The 16,738-nt window shown below is 36.7% G+C and overlaps 1 protein-coding gene across 1 annotated transcript in view; it reads left to right on the top strand.

Annotated features, from left to right (window-relative positions):
- The window catches only part of LOC128886163 (neurotrimin), a 318,713-nt gene extending 309,768 nt beyond the window's left edge, over window positions 1-8,945 (top strand). Inside the window, exon 11 of the mRNA XM_054140808.1 lies at window positions 8,905-8,945. Coding sequence (XP_053996783.1) covers window positions 8,905-8,909 — 5 coding nt within the window. The 3' untranslated portion in view covers window positions 8,910-8,945. The remainder of the gene's footprint in view (window positions 1-8,904) is intronic.
- Window positions 8,946-16,738: the final 7,793 nt, after the last annotated feature.

Here is a 16,738-nt window from a genome sequence, read left to right as displayed (position 1 = left end):
ATGGGTAGCGTACGGTGTCGATATCGGAAATGAATGAATTTCATTCCCAGTGACATCGCTCCGAGACTCATTCTTTCCCGTATAAATGCCCTCGCGTACCTATCACTCGCACGAATACATTTTCCTCGCTGATTTATAAATATTTATTAGCTGCCAGCGTTAACTAAAAACACCTCTCCAAGCTGCCATCGAAGGTCGCTGGGCGAAAAGGACTGTCCGTGAAGTTTCAAGAGTGCCACCCATATGACGCACATCCCTGTCAAAACTCACGAGCTTTCGTATGCGTATACAAATTCATATACACAAACCAGCTCGTACCTTTGTACTATCCATAACGTCATTTTAAATACAGCATACGAGAGGAGTTTATAGGATTACTAGAATGGAAAAGAATATTAAGGATAAATACATTATTGAAGTCTAAAAGAGAGATGTAGATACTCAACACATTTATAGAAGTAGAGCTTGCTGAGGGAAAATTACATTACATTCATAACAACAGAACTAATAAATACTTTGTTATATCTGTATGGTCAACGTTATTTATTATTCCAATTCATATTTTCATATCTGCGAATATACAAATAGTGCGAGTACGTATTTATGTCTTTATTTAAAACTTTCTCGTTAAAGTAGGATGTGTTTTAATTTAAATGTGTCCGTCTGCTCATATTTCCTCATGCAATTTCTAATTAAGATTTAAATTTACTTTTAAAACTTATCGTTTGAACATTCGTAGGAAGAATTGTGATATTTGCAAGCAACGAAGCATCGTCCGATTCGCGAGACGTCGTAATTAATTAATTCTCATTAATGAGCAGCAGCCAACGCGAAGTAACGCGTTAATTTTGAAAGGGTTTCACCGGTTTGAAAGTTTCGGGTGGAAAAAAAAGTGATGCAAAAGAAACGAACTACAAAACGAGAGAGGGAGAGTCCAAGAAAATTCTCGAGTCATCCATTCTGTGTGTCAGGGAGGATTCCCGTGCGGCAAGAGGTACCGCCGTGGAATCGTTGTAGCAGAAAAAGGAGCAGGGAAAGCGGACGAAGGAGACCGAAGATGGGGAAGAAGAGGACGGAGAGAAATTCGATGGCAAAGCATTGCCAGGAGTAGTGACGGGCATTCAATTCTCTCTCTTGTACATACGTTCTCAACCAACTGAATAGTACAAAGGTTCCAATCGCTTCGAACATTATTCGGTTTTTGTAGCCACTGAAAAACTAAACGGTAACCTAAATGAAGAAATCATTCCGTTCAGTTATCGCTGGCGGGCTCCTCCGTATGTCTGGCCTAACAAACTTCGTTTCAAATACGTTCAATCTTTCGGAAAGGAACAAACTTCGTATCGATAAAGATAGCAATTTTGTGATCCGCATTTTAAATATAAATAATAGCTACGTGATGAAATTTCAACCGTTTTATTAGAAACGTTTCAATCATTTATTTATGTTTCAGGATACAAAAATTGCTTGCCTGTTGTGAATGTATATATAATTCAATTTCTGTATTCGAAATAGTTTATTATTTCATTTTCTAATCCGAAATATTTGTTTAAAAACTACACGTATCGTAGAAGTTAATTAACGAGAATTATTATAAATACGTTTTGCCGTTCGTTCCAAGTCCTAACAGATTTGAAAGATTTATAAATCTGGAACTTCTATAAGTTCTGAAAATTGTAAAAGTCTTTAGATGTTAACATGTTTTCCGTCCTTGCATAGAATTCAATCACTCAGACATTTCACAATGTAGACAAATATTTAGCTTTAAATATGATTAGCAGAATATATCGAATTATTTTGAAGCTATCGCTAACTAAGAGGAGGTAAGAGAGCAGTGAAAGCGTCGCGTACAAGGTAAAGCTAGAAGCACAGAAGGTGCAAGACACAGGAAATTCTTCGTTGAGGGTTCAGGCGAGAAAACTGTCAGCAAAGCTCAGATTGTATCACCATTCCCAGAGGAAAGGTACACCGTCCACTTGAAAACCTCCAGTCTTCCAGTAACCGCTCGCACTCGTCGGCTCTCATCCGCTACATACAAAATGCTTCTACCTGTTCTTCGGTTCCATTTCATTCTCTATCTCTTTGTGCAGGGGAACCCCCCCCCCCCCTTGAAACGACGGAAACATCATTTGCCAAAATCGGAGAACAGTGTTGGACAGCTGTTAAAACGTTAGAAATGACGAGTCAAATCGTAATTAATTCATTATGAAATTATTTGGATTTAAAAGGCTTATTTCGGAAAATCGCGTTGGAGAAAAACGTTATTATGTGATAACTGTTATTATGTTTACTAACAAAGTTTTGAATTTTGAAGTTAGGAGCAGTGTTTGTTTACTTAAAAAGAAAGGTCCTGCTAAGAAATTATTACAACTCGCTACTTAACCCTTTCTGACCTGGCGTCCACAATTGAGAAGACAAAATTTTTAAATTACCGGCAATATCGCTTAGAGTGAATGTCCTTATTTGCGCACACGAAGAAAAATCAATTTTCCTCGAAAACTACACTATTATGATTTTTTCAATACTAATTTAAGTCTAAGTTAAACCTAAGTGTTAAATTACATTAGTACAAGAAAAAAGAATAATTCGGGTCTGAAAAGGATAAAATGAATTGTGTAAGTTGAATATGTTTTGTTATTTCTCTGACATCTTATCCTGATGTAGTAATAAATATAAAAATGCATTTTTAACTGTCTGGGTTTCAAAATTTCTACAAGTGCATTTTCCTCCTCAAGACAGTAAGTCCATTATTTTAAATTACTTCAAACCATTCGATAAAGAGGATAGATTCAATTTTCCTTCGTAAATGACTTCACGTAGGCTCCACGGACCGGATTAATTCATTTTCAAGGCCTGAATCAAATCTTATTCATCGTTTTCTCGCCGTGCCTCGAACGACATTGAAATTTTAATACGAGGAATGAAAAAATTACCACCGTGCGGTTCCTTTCTGCGCCGCATAAGAATTGCCTATGAATTTATTATAGCAATTCGCGGCTGAGTGCGCAGCACGAGGCCAAGATTTCCGCGAATGTCTGGATCCGTGACATGGAATCGCACAAGTTGCCCGAAGGCGCTCGATACCCTCGAGATTTACCAGCGGTTCTTTCTTGATCACATCGAAAGTTCGGCGTAAGTGACGTTTCCTTGACGCCGTCAATTATATCCAATATCTATTATGTGAACAAGTCAGAAAATTCAGCTTCGCATGTATCTATGACATTTCGGGCTTGACATTTCTGTTCTTATACGTTGCACACAAAAGATGCAAAAAGAAGTAAAATAGAAAATAATCATCCGCCTATTCGTTTCTTTATAAATAAAAATAAAAATTTGCATAAAATGAAATATGTCCCATTGGAGAAATCAAAATTGTATTATCGAATAGAATGTTGAAAATGAAATGTGGATTAAATTTTGAAAAATAAATAAAAAATAAGCCGCTTTCGTTCTGACATTTCTAAAATTAAAGGCAAAATATTAATTCGATACGTTATTTTTCATGTTGAACAAATAAAAACTATTAAAAACTGTTTGTATGAGAAAATATATATAAAATTATAATGTATACAATAAAGTTTTCGTTTATTTTATAGTCATCTGATATAGACATTGGAATTGCAGTAGCATTTAAAAGGTATAATTTTTCCATCCAGATATCTCGAATTTTTACAAAATGCTTTTTCTGAACTATTACTGAAAATGATACCACCCAGACAAACTACACCAGAAGAGGGCTAGTATCGGTTATCGTTCCTCGGTAGTTATCGATCTGTATAACAATTTTATAAACTGAAGAATTTTTTTCCATTTCCGAACGAACACAAAACCGATATTTTAAAGTTTTTTCTACGTAATTGCACTCTGTATCACATGTGTAAACAACAACAAAGGAAGTACACGATGCCTTGCTAATTGACCATTACCGACAAGACCACTGAGTTGGATCAAATTCAATTGGCTACTCAAGGCCGCTAACCTAGTTATGCATTTTTACTGGTCAAGCCGTAATGTATGATGACTCGAAGACTGTAGATTCAATACCTCCCCGCTTGATATAAAATGCAATAACTCGACTGAATACTTTTTTGAAATATTTTTTTTCAAAATATTCAGCAATAAGCAGCATTGGTTTTTTCCTATTGACTCCCACTCATACCTGCATATATACTCATAAGTCATTGCTCAACTCACTTTGACGCCTGTATGCATTTTTCAAACCTTTATTTCTAAATATCGGAGTCACACCATCTCTCAAAAAAATTCCCTCGACCCTACACAACTTTTACGTCACAATAGGCTGCCTGTCTCTTTCACAGACACAGACGCGTCCCGAATGCAGTATTTCGCAAACTGTGTTCCGTTAAAAAACGAAATAAACATTTCTAGATACTTGTAGTATATTCAATGATTATGTCAGAATGGTGTTTAATATTATTTGAATGTGATGTTATCTATCTTTTCGTTTTAAGAATCGTAATTTCAATTATTTTAGCATGTATATATATATTCATATCCTTTTTTATACAAAATATACCTTTAATTGTCAAGTGTTTTAATAATTTATTAAAATATGTCTATATTTTTCTTACATTTTCAAAAATAAAATGAATAAATTCCATATAGACTCTTTGAGTCTAGCAATTAATTACAAATCGTTATAGTAGGGTTTAAATGTAAAATGTAGTATCTAAAAGATATCCCTGTAAGAAGCAAGCGCGAAATCTCGGCTATCTATTGCCTGAGAAACGAAATGTTAACAGAGAATGGTGCTGTGACTACGTGAAACGCATCGATATCTTACCGAGTGTAAGTACGCCAGGGTGAGAGTGGGGAAGGGGCAAATGAGACAGACAATGAGCAGGGGTGCGAGAGATAAGGAGAAGGAAAGTGTTCATTAAGATTGTAATGAGTGGCGCCGTTAAGCAGGGTACATTAACGTTCGTGTTAAGCGTATAGCATCTTAAAAAGCGAAGCCACTCGTAACGATACTCTCCTAGAAGTAAGGTTCAATCGTCTTCTAATTTATTTGATTAGGAATTTAATACAATGGTTAGAATTTTTATAGAAAATCAAATTTTGTCAAGGAAAAATAAATTGCTTTCTGGTCGGAGGATTTATTAAAACCTTTTGAGGCAAATATGATTATTAGACTTTTTAGATTAGTTTATTATTCATTTTAGAAATAAGCTTGAACGATACTGAAATGTCTCCAGCGTTGAATTGTTATAACAAATTGTGTTGTTTATAGAAATGTAGTTGCCATTGATCAATAATTCACAGGATGCATGTTTTATCATATGGAATTTTTTTTATATACACTATATACAAGAAAGTAATTACACCCTTTATTAGGAATCCACTCCTTTGATTTTGTAACCTGAGGAGATTTGGGTTTCAGATAACTCGCGTGTTCGATTATTTATCTAGAAGTTAGACGGAAATTTTGTCTTCGATCAAATTTCTCTTTGAGAACATAAAACGCATATGATATCGGTGTTCGCCTTAGTTTCCAGCAATACATCTTGGCGTCTGAATATACATATTTCTCTACCTTTGCTGGAGACAAGTTCCTGGAAGAAAACACGTTCTCGACAGTTGAAGTACGTTTTTCGATTTTTATTTGTGAAAACTGTTTGCTGATATCGTACAACTGTTTTTAAATTACCCATACCGAGTTCGATCAATTATCTTCTTATACACAATTCAAAAAGTTACGACTTTTACTTTTCATTCGAAAGTATGACAACAGATCAAATTTCCTGAATTTTTACATATTTTATTATTGAGGCCCTCAGAGCTTTCTAAAATTTAGAATTTCTAAAACCTTAAAAAGAGCCATTCTGAAAATTTTTAATTTTAAGTTTGATATTAATTATAATTTTTACTGTATAGTAGAGATTTTTCTGATACTTGGATTGATTTGAAAAATGGAGAATTCAGGAAGCAGCGTTAGAAACACGAAACTGGGCTATTTTCCTGAAAAATCGTTGCACGTGCAGTGCCTAAAACGAAGAAACGCCACTTTATTCGCACAGCCGTTTGATCGGGGGGGGGGTTGAACATAACGCCCGTACGATTCTAATGCACTTTTTCAGCACGGTCAAACTCCAGAAGTATAATGTTCCGAATCAGTCGGCCTATCACGGTCCGAATGTTGCATGCGATGCACCCGTTGGCCCCGAAAGGTTTCGAATAGAACCGGTTCGATTTGAGCGAGATTAAAGCGATTTGCCGAATCAGAACGAACTAGTTCTACGAGTAGGAAGGTTGCGGATTTTCGACGAAATCTGCAGAGGGCCGCATTATTTTGTGACCGGCTGGTTCGGTCGGCCATTGTGCGGCATTATACGGATAAAAGCTCTGCCCGTGTAGGTATAACGGAGGGATTTATTACGAATCGATAACTTCGGCCCTTGTCACTACTCTCCGATGAAATGTCTGCTCGACGCCCAAAAATAAATTCCCTCTTACGCGCTGCGCGAAAACTTGCACTGCTGTCGATACTCTGCCCCATCCGCCGGTATTTTCTGTTTATTCTCTCCTTTCAAATGTTCGCCAGCTGGAAAAGTACGATAGCGTGGACCTTCGAAGGTGGAAAATGTTTAAACTAGATTGTTAACATGTTTTATAGATAGGTGAATTAGTGGAACAGTCTACGTTTTACGTTTTCCTCCAAATTGCGACTGGAAAGGTATGATAAAGATTTCTAGAGCCTCTTAAAATTTGGTCTTCCGACACATACAAACATCCAAACTCGAGACTTTGGAAAATAATTAAAAAATGCTCCTGCATGTTCCATTTAGTTAAACAATTATCATTGACGCAGAACAGATAATGATATAGAATAAACAACATAATTTCTTTAAAATTTAGTAATTTATAATATAATAGTGCGGCGTGTTTTACTTATATTTTTGATGTACAGCATTTTCGACTCTATATATTCAAGTCTTCTTTTATTCATTACCCAATAATTCCAATGTCACCTAATAATGTTTATCCATACATTTAAAGCTCTCTTTAATTCGAACAATAGTTATTTCAAAGAATTTTTAAAATATTGCATGTATCAATTGTTATGAATAGCCAAGTATCGTACTGAATGCAAAGTACGTCTGACTACAGACGATCCACTACCACTGGCGCGCTGTGTTTACTCCTTTCCACTTACTCAACTTTATCCTTCGCTCATGCCACCGTTCACTGTATCACTTGCTGTGTCACTCCATCGATTTGGTCTCAAATCTTTATCGAGTATGAAGAATATTAACAAGTTCAAAGCCAAAAACGAAACTGTATTGACAATGTATATATTAACTTCCAGGACAATTTCTGGGTATTCCAATTCTTAGGCATCGTTTTATTAATAAAGTCACGGGTACCGTTTGCAGTTATTTCTAAAAAATGGCACGTTCCCATCGCGTCAAGGCATCGAAAATCCTTAATACAAGTATCGTATTTCAAGCATCCAGGTTGTGCACGCGTTGACAATCTCGATGCAATTTGTTCTGTGTACACGGTACTGTTTGGATTGCCCGCGTATTGGATTCATGCATAAGCGATGGAAATTTCAATTCGCAAATAAAAAAAAAAAAAATGAAAAACAAATTGGAACAATGGAACGTGGAAATTAGAAAAGAGTATTTTTGGGTTCTGCAGGGCGTACGCGGACCGGTTGTCGACGGCAATCTTCCGGCAGTTCGCATCGAGATTAAAAATATAATCTCTGGGAAAATTTATAGAGCCCGAGATAAAACGATAAATCAAAAAGTTCACGGCTTGACTCGAAGGGGTCTCGATTGATGGCACGAAACAAAATTGGCTTTTTATTACTGCGATTTTCGTAACTGAGGTTAAAATCTTTATCTTATTTGAAGTACTCGTAGGTCGTTCATAATTGATGGTGTTTATCAGGTTCTAAATATATTGAGATATTTATTCTTAATTTTAGTTAGTTATCAAAGTGGAATGTGGCCAATTTGAAATGAATGTCGTGATTTCATTTCAGTCCGAATATATTTTGCAATTGGATAGTTTTAAATTTATAATGATAAATGTAAAATAAATATTGAAAATGTAGAAGTAAGTTAGTAAAAATATCGAATGCGGTCGCTATTCAATTACTCAAAAAGTAAACTCTGTCAAACCAAATACTTCAATATTAACAATTTGTTCGTTCCTTATTGTTTACAGTACACTTGACGTAAATATTTGTTTACATATTTATTTTACAAAGTACCATTAAAAAAAATATATTTAATGAAACGCACACTATTCGGCTTAGACGTAAATGTTGAAATGCATCTTCAACTTATTTCTGTTTACTCTGTAAGATAAGCTGGACAAATTAAAAGGTATAAAACTTGCAATGTAACACCGTAAAGTTTGAAATGCTTTCGAGGAACAAATATTTACGGTATCATCGTCCGCCAGAAATAGCTGCATCAGTACTAACTACCTCCTGATAAAGCAAACTACATTGTTTGTGAAACATCAGCACGATTATTCGAAATACGCGTGTTGATTGCATCGAAACAATTCCACTCGATACCGTTATTTACTAAACATTGCTACTTCCTATTTCAAAATGTATTTAAATCCAGTATCGAAAATAAAAGGCTCATGCCAATTAAACGAGAAAAGGTAGTGTGAATATCTACAACAAATTTCACAGTATTCATTTAAGTTCTAAGCAACAAACTGCTTTACTGATAAAGTACTTTTATTATTTTTTCTCGATGTTTAAGGGTCATATGAAAACATTGTATTCTTCGTTTAATTAAATATGCTTGAAAAAACCTGCTTCGATAATTACTTTAATTATTAAGCGCTCATTGGACTTCGAATATACTTTGCCTAAAACAGTTTTATTTTCAATTAACAAATAATAATTGGTTTCAGATTGAATTTGATAATACTTCCGTTTGGATCTGATGGGAGAGTAAAAATACGGTTCCTTGGGGCCAGATGAAGACGAAGATCTGATTGTCGCGATAGCCATTACAGTGGGCCGCGAATCAGCCTTATCTACGTTACCCATTGTCCCGCTACAGTTAAGGTAGTTAATCATGCCGAAGTTTACAAGGTATTAGGCGGTTAGCAATGCGGGAATTAATTTGTCGTGCGCGACGGCGCGGTAAATTGTCGCTGGGGCGTTGCTGTTGCTGTTACCGAATGGTAACACTAGGCTCAGGTTCTGAAGACTCTATAACTGTCCGATTGCGTGAGAAATTCCGTCAGTTGTGGGCAAATAGAACGTTTATTTATTTATGTACCGGAAGAAGCTACCGTGCTAAATATGTCGAAAAGTATCACAGACGAGAAGTATTCTTAGCGGAGTCAACACTTCCGTTGTTTTCCGCGAATGTGGAGCGAAATTAGCGAGCTACGTTCGAGTATTTGTGGGAATGAATAATTTCCTCACAGACACAAGCTATTTTCTGTTCTAAATCAGGAATAGAATGTAAAGGTCGATGAAACTAATACTGTCATCTTTTCTTGCGGATATACTGCATGACTTAGTACTTGCATTACCAAGGAGGAAGGTTCCTTGTGCAAAAATAATGTTGAATATAAACACTGTGGCATCAACAGCTCCAGACACTTTTTCATTCGTATATTTTACTTTATGCATTTAAATACATTTTCTTAAGAAGAATGTAAGTTTCACCGAGCTCTGAAAAGAGTCCAAGGTATAGAAAAGGTTAAGAACCTCTTTGTAAGAGGATCAGTTGCAACAGAAGTGAGTACATATTCGGGAAAAATCTTGCAGTGAACGCGACTAAGAAACATGTAATGTATACATGTATCAGAGTATGTTCGTGTACATCATAATACTGTCAGAATCTTATGAATTCAAAGCGATTGAGGAGTTGAAGTATATCTACACATTCTGTTGCGGATCTGTTACAAGTATATCCAACTACTGTTAAAAAGATAGAAAATATATTAGTGTTATCTGAGGTGAATTTATTTGCAAAAGGATAGGCATTCTCTGCCTCTGTCAAAAATAATGAACGGCAGTGGTAAACACAATATGTTCGTTGATCTTTCCAAAGCAGATATGTATGATACTTTTGATCTACGATTTTAGACTGTCTTTAAGTGTATGTAATTAGATTAGATGAAGATACAAGAAATATATATTTTAATTTAAGCGGAAGTATAATACATCCCACAAATATATAATAATTATTACTTGAGGCCCAACCATTACAATTAAAATTCAAGTACGTGACGTCATCCAAACTCTAACATATAATCATAAATACGTACTTAGATAAGTTTCTTCTAGCTTCGAAGACCTATATACCCGAAATGGATTCACGTAACACATACGAAGTCATTCCACTTACAAAAGTCATCCTTCCGTTATAAGTTCCCTGAGAATCTTTCTAACATTCTCAAAGATTCCCCGGATTTGGAAAACGCCCGTAGCGAAAACGTTCAGTCAGATTCCGCAGAAAAGAGCGATTGAAGAATCGAATGCTCGTCAGTAAGCACCGGGCTCGCATTGTTCTGCGCACCGACGTACTTCTTGGAAATTCCGTCGCGTAGGTCGACAAGTCGCTGAGCTGGGCGAGCATGGGGGGTTTCGCCATGCGAGGGGGTTGGAAGGGCACGGAAGACCGCGTGCCGGTGTAACTTTCCCGCAGCGTTACGTGCCACGTATGTGCGACGGATTTCCAGCATGGAATTTTCCTGGAACGAAACTGCCACAACGTGTGCAACACGCGCGCGTGCATCGCGCTCCTAGGATTGCAGTTGCTCTCGACGCCCAAGACTCTTGCTCCCCCTCCCCCTCTACACGTCGACGTGTTGGGTAGGAATAATCGTGAACGCCGGTTCCATCGTCGGAGTTTCGAGGGCTCGAGTGGATGCTGCTCACACGTGTTGTTAAGTACGTTTATGGACCGTTCTAAAGGTGTGGTCGATGATAGCAATGGGCTCGAACGCAAACGAGGGCTCCGCGAACTTTCAAGACAGCTGAAACTAATCACCGTGAGAATTTCTGGACGACTAGTGTTCGTTGGTCGTTATATCGAGATGGTGGTAAGGTGCGTGGGAGAACAACTTGCTGACATGTGGAGACATTGTTAGGTTCTGCCGTTAATCTCTAGTAGAAACAGGGTAGTTGATTGATTCCAGATGCAACAGTATACTGGTCGGACTATGATTAGAGGAAATTACTATTGAAAAATTACTATATTTATGAAATTTATTATTTTGAATACGTGATTTGTAACCTAACAGAGCTGTAGTTATAGGTTTCTAATGTTGAATATATTAGATCGTCCCATAAGTTTGTGCTGAAGAGTGTGTCAATAATAAATAAAAGACTACAGATATTTTATAGTGACGGTATAGTGATTATGTCAGAAAGGTGAGAAAATATTGTAAAATTAGAGAGATTACCTTTTTTTGTAACACTTAAGAGTATGTTTCACACATTAATTTGAGTAGCAGAAGTATGAGTGGCATGAACTTCTAAGACGACCTAATAAGTACCGTTTCAATAGTATTCTCTAGCTACTCGAGCTCAAACCAATCGCCTCATGTCTCGCTGGTGTCCTTTTCCACAAAATGTCTTCATAACATTCAAGCGCGATTATTCGTTGATACTTCGGCTCGAGATCGGCGAACGTATTGCCGCGCGTCGTCTGCGTGTGTAATAGCCGGGGATTATGGGCATCAGGCTAAGGAATTGGGAATCAATATTGCGGGTATTTACGGAAGGTCTCGCTAAGCAGTTCTCGCCTCTTCCTCTGTTCGTGGCACTAATTGTTCGCTTCTGCTGTCCGTGAAATGCTCCTGCTTTAATTAAATCGGTTTATTAAGTTTTCGAACGGATGCACCGCATTGTGATTCCTTCGTCCTGGCCTCCCTACCCCTGCCAAACTTTTTGTCCTGCCAATCCCCCCAACGGTCTCCCACCCCTCGTCAACCACCCCCGGTCCAATACCTGGTTTTCTTCTTTTCCTTCCTTCCTTCCTTCCGTTTTTCCGTAGTTTCTGCGGGATACGTATCGGGTTTATATCGCCAACGGGCACGTTCGACTTTACGATCCGTGTTAATACCACGTGGATAACTGCGTCGGGAAAAGGCGGTTCAACTTCGCGGAAAGTTTTTCGAGCATCCGCGCGTCGATGCGAAGATAAGCCCGGTTCGTTCTCATAAAGTAAAGATCAACGGTTGAATTAAACATAAGATTGCACGCGCGATCCTTGGAATTATTGGTCGAATTAACCGTTCCACTCTTGATGGAGCATGAAACAAACGGTGACGAGCAGTGCCTCGAGGAAGGTGGGAAAGAGGCTTTGAGTGCCAAAACAGTAGTCATTTACTATTCAAAAACGATAGAAGTGTTGATTCGAAACCTTGTGATTGTAGCTCTAATAAATTATATGTTCACAGTTGTGAGATCTTTGATTGATAGATACCTCTAATTGTAATTTAACATGAGAAAGAAATAGTGTTACGGCTTTAGTCAAGTGCACAGTCAATTGTTTCAAATTCTGAGTGAATATTCACCCTTACAAACGCTCTTTAATAACATCTAAAACATATTACTGCTTATGTTATGAATATACGCTTTAATAGCTATATTACGTTCCAACAGGAATTAGAGTTACACAGGCGTGCGTTGAAAGTTGAAGATTTATGTTAGCGATGATCCTTTGATAGGAAAAAATGGGAGGGAGTGTAAAATATTCATTAAGCCCGTAGATTGTGGAATCTCATTACAGGCCAACGCTCGAACGTTCGTTTAATGTCGGTCTTACAAATGCTGAAACGTTACGTTATTTAATGCTTTTGAGTTACAGTTCACAGTATTCCTTGCAAAACCCGAATACATTAAATGTGGATACAAGTTTCAGCAGGAACACGAATATGGTGTGATGTAACACGTCACGTTATAATACATTACACGTTGTTAGAAGTGTGTTCTACTAAAACTTTGCTTCTCGAAACTCCAAAATTGAATGTCAACTAAAATCTGATCTCACTGTAGGAGTCAGTACTGATATAAATTTCAAGCAGTCGAATTAACTATAATTATGTATTATAATTTTCTTACATATTACTAAACATGTTGGCTGACATGTCACACATATATATTTCACAGTAATGTCGAATGAATTTAATGAGCTAACAAAGTTTACAAATAATTAATTCATGAAAATTAATTTTGAGTAAATAAAATAAATAAAATTGTTTCAGTATTTTATACTCGAGATAATTACAGATGTGTTCGTTATTGATAACAACAAATGCAAAAATTGTTAGTTCTAGTATATCTTGTCGAAATGATCTCTACTTTGACTAAGCACGTGCTGATTAAACTACACTGGGGAGCAGATCTATTGGCACCTTGAAAGTCATTACCGCGCTGGCCTGGTGCTGGTAAGTGATAGGAAGAGGAGAGGAGGTAATGAACTTCGCGGCAGTAATAGATCTGTACCCTAGTCCTTCAACTCAAAGATAGCATAGGTCTGTGAAGGCGCCACAAGGCGAATGGCATATATAAATACAGAGAAACTCCAACAGAGGTGTTGCAAAAACACAATTGAATGCTAAAGATAGTTTTAGTGGTGTCTGCTATTGTGCATGAAGATTGAGTGTAGTATTATCGTCCTCAGATGTACTTTTGCCTATATTTGAACAATCTAATTACCTCAATTAATTCAAAAGCAATGTAGGAAAAACGTGCCAATTTGTCATTTTTAAAGGGTAGTCTGTATATTTCCTCTTCAGATTTTTATGTGGTACGATTGGAAAAAATACGAGAAGAAATAAAAACTTCATTAGTTTGAAATAATAGAAAAGTAAAAGAAGGCGCAAAAAAAAAATAAATTAAATACGATAAATACGATATAACGCGAATGAAACTGAAATACTGGTTTTGCAATCTCCGAAGGAAAAATATTATCGTAAAGAAAATAAACATAATATTCGACACCGCGATTCCATGAAATACTTTTACGTTTACTAACAAATGGAGCAAATGACGTTCGAATTAGGTTAAAATGCAAAATTGCAAACAAAATTCGTCTCACGCTGCTTCGTTGAAAGAGGTAACGAAAATGGCAATTTTCGAACGCCAATTAACGACCGTAATCGTAATTTTTAAACACGGTAATAACTCCATCGCGCCATTCTATGAGAAAGTCGTAGTCGAGAGGTATATCATTTAAAATTTCGTAATCACAAACAGCGAATCCAGCACGCTGCGACTATAAAGCTTAGCTGCATTCAGTATCGTTACAATTTGGCTTTTGAAAAGTTGAAAGGGACATGGAAGATCTGCGCGTCGTTCTGTGTAATATGATTAGCGACGAACTAGCGGGAATTGCTTGAAGCAAAAACTGATAATACCTGAACGATAAATGCGTCCGCAAATGCATGCCGTATTGATTCTTAATCCTTTGAATCGATAAACGTAATCCTCCCCGTATTACACGGATGACCAGGCTCGCCGAGCGTACACTTTCCTAATCATACTACGCGTTCTGCAGTAATGACCGTGTAAAATGGGACTAAAATTCAATCTTCGAATATCGGCTGCGGCCATTGAACGAAGATTAACGGACCTTTGTGACCGAACGTTGTCATTTCATGGTCAACGATTAAATTCAAAACGAGTCGGGCAAGCACTTCGTGAATATTTCGAGGGAGGCTGTAATACCAGTATTTCAGTTTCATTAAAATGCTCGAAATGCATATCGTTGATGAAATATTCACGTTGCACCTATTGTGTTCGCTTTAGTTTACATTTGTCGATTATTTGCTTACGTTTTCACTTATAATTTTAGTCCATTCGTTATGGTTTTTGTGCTTTTTAATTAACGATCTAGTAAAGGGGAAGAGAAAGGTAATCAAAATAATAAATAAAAGTATTAAAACATATTTAATTTTAATTAATCTCAACAATTTTCAATAAACTAATTTCTACTTAAATCATTATTAATTGTAAGAATGTGTTAACCTGAAAAATGGAATCCAGGAGTGTTTTATAGAACTGTGAACATTCGAATTTGAATTCGTTTCTTCAATGAAAATATATACACATTTTTTCACGTCCTTGTATAATATAGCCATCACGTTTATACAGGGGTATCTCTCTTCATTTTACTATTTCGAGAATTTTCTCTGGCATTGAAACAAAAACATTTTCTATAAAGTAGTCTACGGTTTTGCTCGTGGCCAAGGAATGGAAACATTGCACTCATTTTTCGTATTTTAAATAGGATGGCAATGCTTTTATCCGTCATTCGTGAAAAAAAGGCTCTGCATCATTTTTGTAGGAGAAATTTTGGAGTACCTAAAAGTAGAGCAAAGTAGAACCTTTTAGGTTATTCAGCAAAACTGTAAGTAAGGTATTTATGTGTAGCAGCAATTATTCAATAAATAGTATTAAACAAAGTACATATATGCAATAATAAGACGAATTTATAAATAATTCATTTACCTTTGTTCACTGTAACTTTAATCTATTGATTATAACACAACTAAACATTAATTTCTGACTATAGTTTAATCAATTATTAACAATACTTATTGTTTAAGCGATGATGGGGTATTACAACAAAATGATTCTATTTTTGAAAATGCGACTTTTATTTTCCAATTAATTAATGAAGATTGAAAATAATTGTAATTGACTATAGCAACAGTTTTATGGCAATAACGATTGCAAACATTATTACCCTATCATGCTCCAACAAAATTACTTTGGCGAACTCTCCAAGGGGTGTCAATCAGAGCACCTGAAAATTATGTTAATTTGAGCCTAATCTAGCGAACTTCGAGGATGCTAGGGTCGCAGAGAAGGGCCAGACAAAGTAATTTATTACGGTGTAACACGACGTTCCACGATGGATAATTTTCTAATGACAACATGTTCCTAGACCTTTCTTGGAAAATCGATCCTGTACACTCTTGCATCCAATTTCAAACAGCTACCTTCTAAGTAAGCCACTCAATCTGGGATCGCTATATGGTATACGAGAGCAAACTGCAGGATTGTCTTAATATTTATTTCATTTCACTTAATTATTTTTTATAGGTATCTGGAAACGTGCTGCCTGAAAATGTGTTTATTAATTCTTTTAAACATGATGAAGATACTGAATTAGAAATATAAACTGCAGTGTACATATCATTATATACACGTAGTTTATTAATGTTACAGTGTCATTAGGAGTTTGAGTTTTATACATAGTTGTGATGACATGTACAGAATGAAACAGTCATCTGACGTAGGATGAAGCATCTGTTTTACTCCGAATCTGAATTTGGGAAATGTGTTTATTAGATATGTTAGGATAATCAGGTGCAAGTGAATTCCTCGTTGGCGTTTAATTTAACCCCTCCAGCCCAAAATGATAAAAACTCCTAGTACAGCAGTTACCCCGTCAACGAAGCAATATCCACGCTAATGTCGCGACAAATTGAACGTGTTTGGCCGAAGAAGTACAGTTCGCAAGGATGTAAAACACCGGGTCCTTACAAGACAATATATTCCAACCGTTTTTGTAGTTCGGTTCTGGCACGCAACGTAATCGGTCGGTGTCGTCGCCACCTATACAGATATACCCAGCCAGGCGACGCGCGGGAACCAACTCCCGTGCCAGAGATTAGCGTGTAAAGTGCTCGAAACTCGTATAACATTAGTGCTGGATGAAACGTGGGCTCGGTAGGGGTGGCTACCCCTGCCAGACGCGTCCCACCCTGT

This window comes from Hylaeus anthracinus, unplaced genomic scaffold (assembly GCF_026225885.1).
Source record: "Hylaeus anthracinus isolate JK02 unplaced genomic scaffold, UHH_iyHylAnth1.0_haploid 11982, whole genome shotgun sequence".
Taxonomy (NCBI): domain Eukaryota; kingdom Metazoa; phylum Arthropoda; class Insecta; order Hymenoptera; family Colletidae; genus Hylaeus; species Hylaeus anthracinus.
Note: the sequence above shows the minus strand (reverse complement) of the source record. Positions and strands in the feature narration are given on the sequence as shown.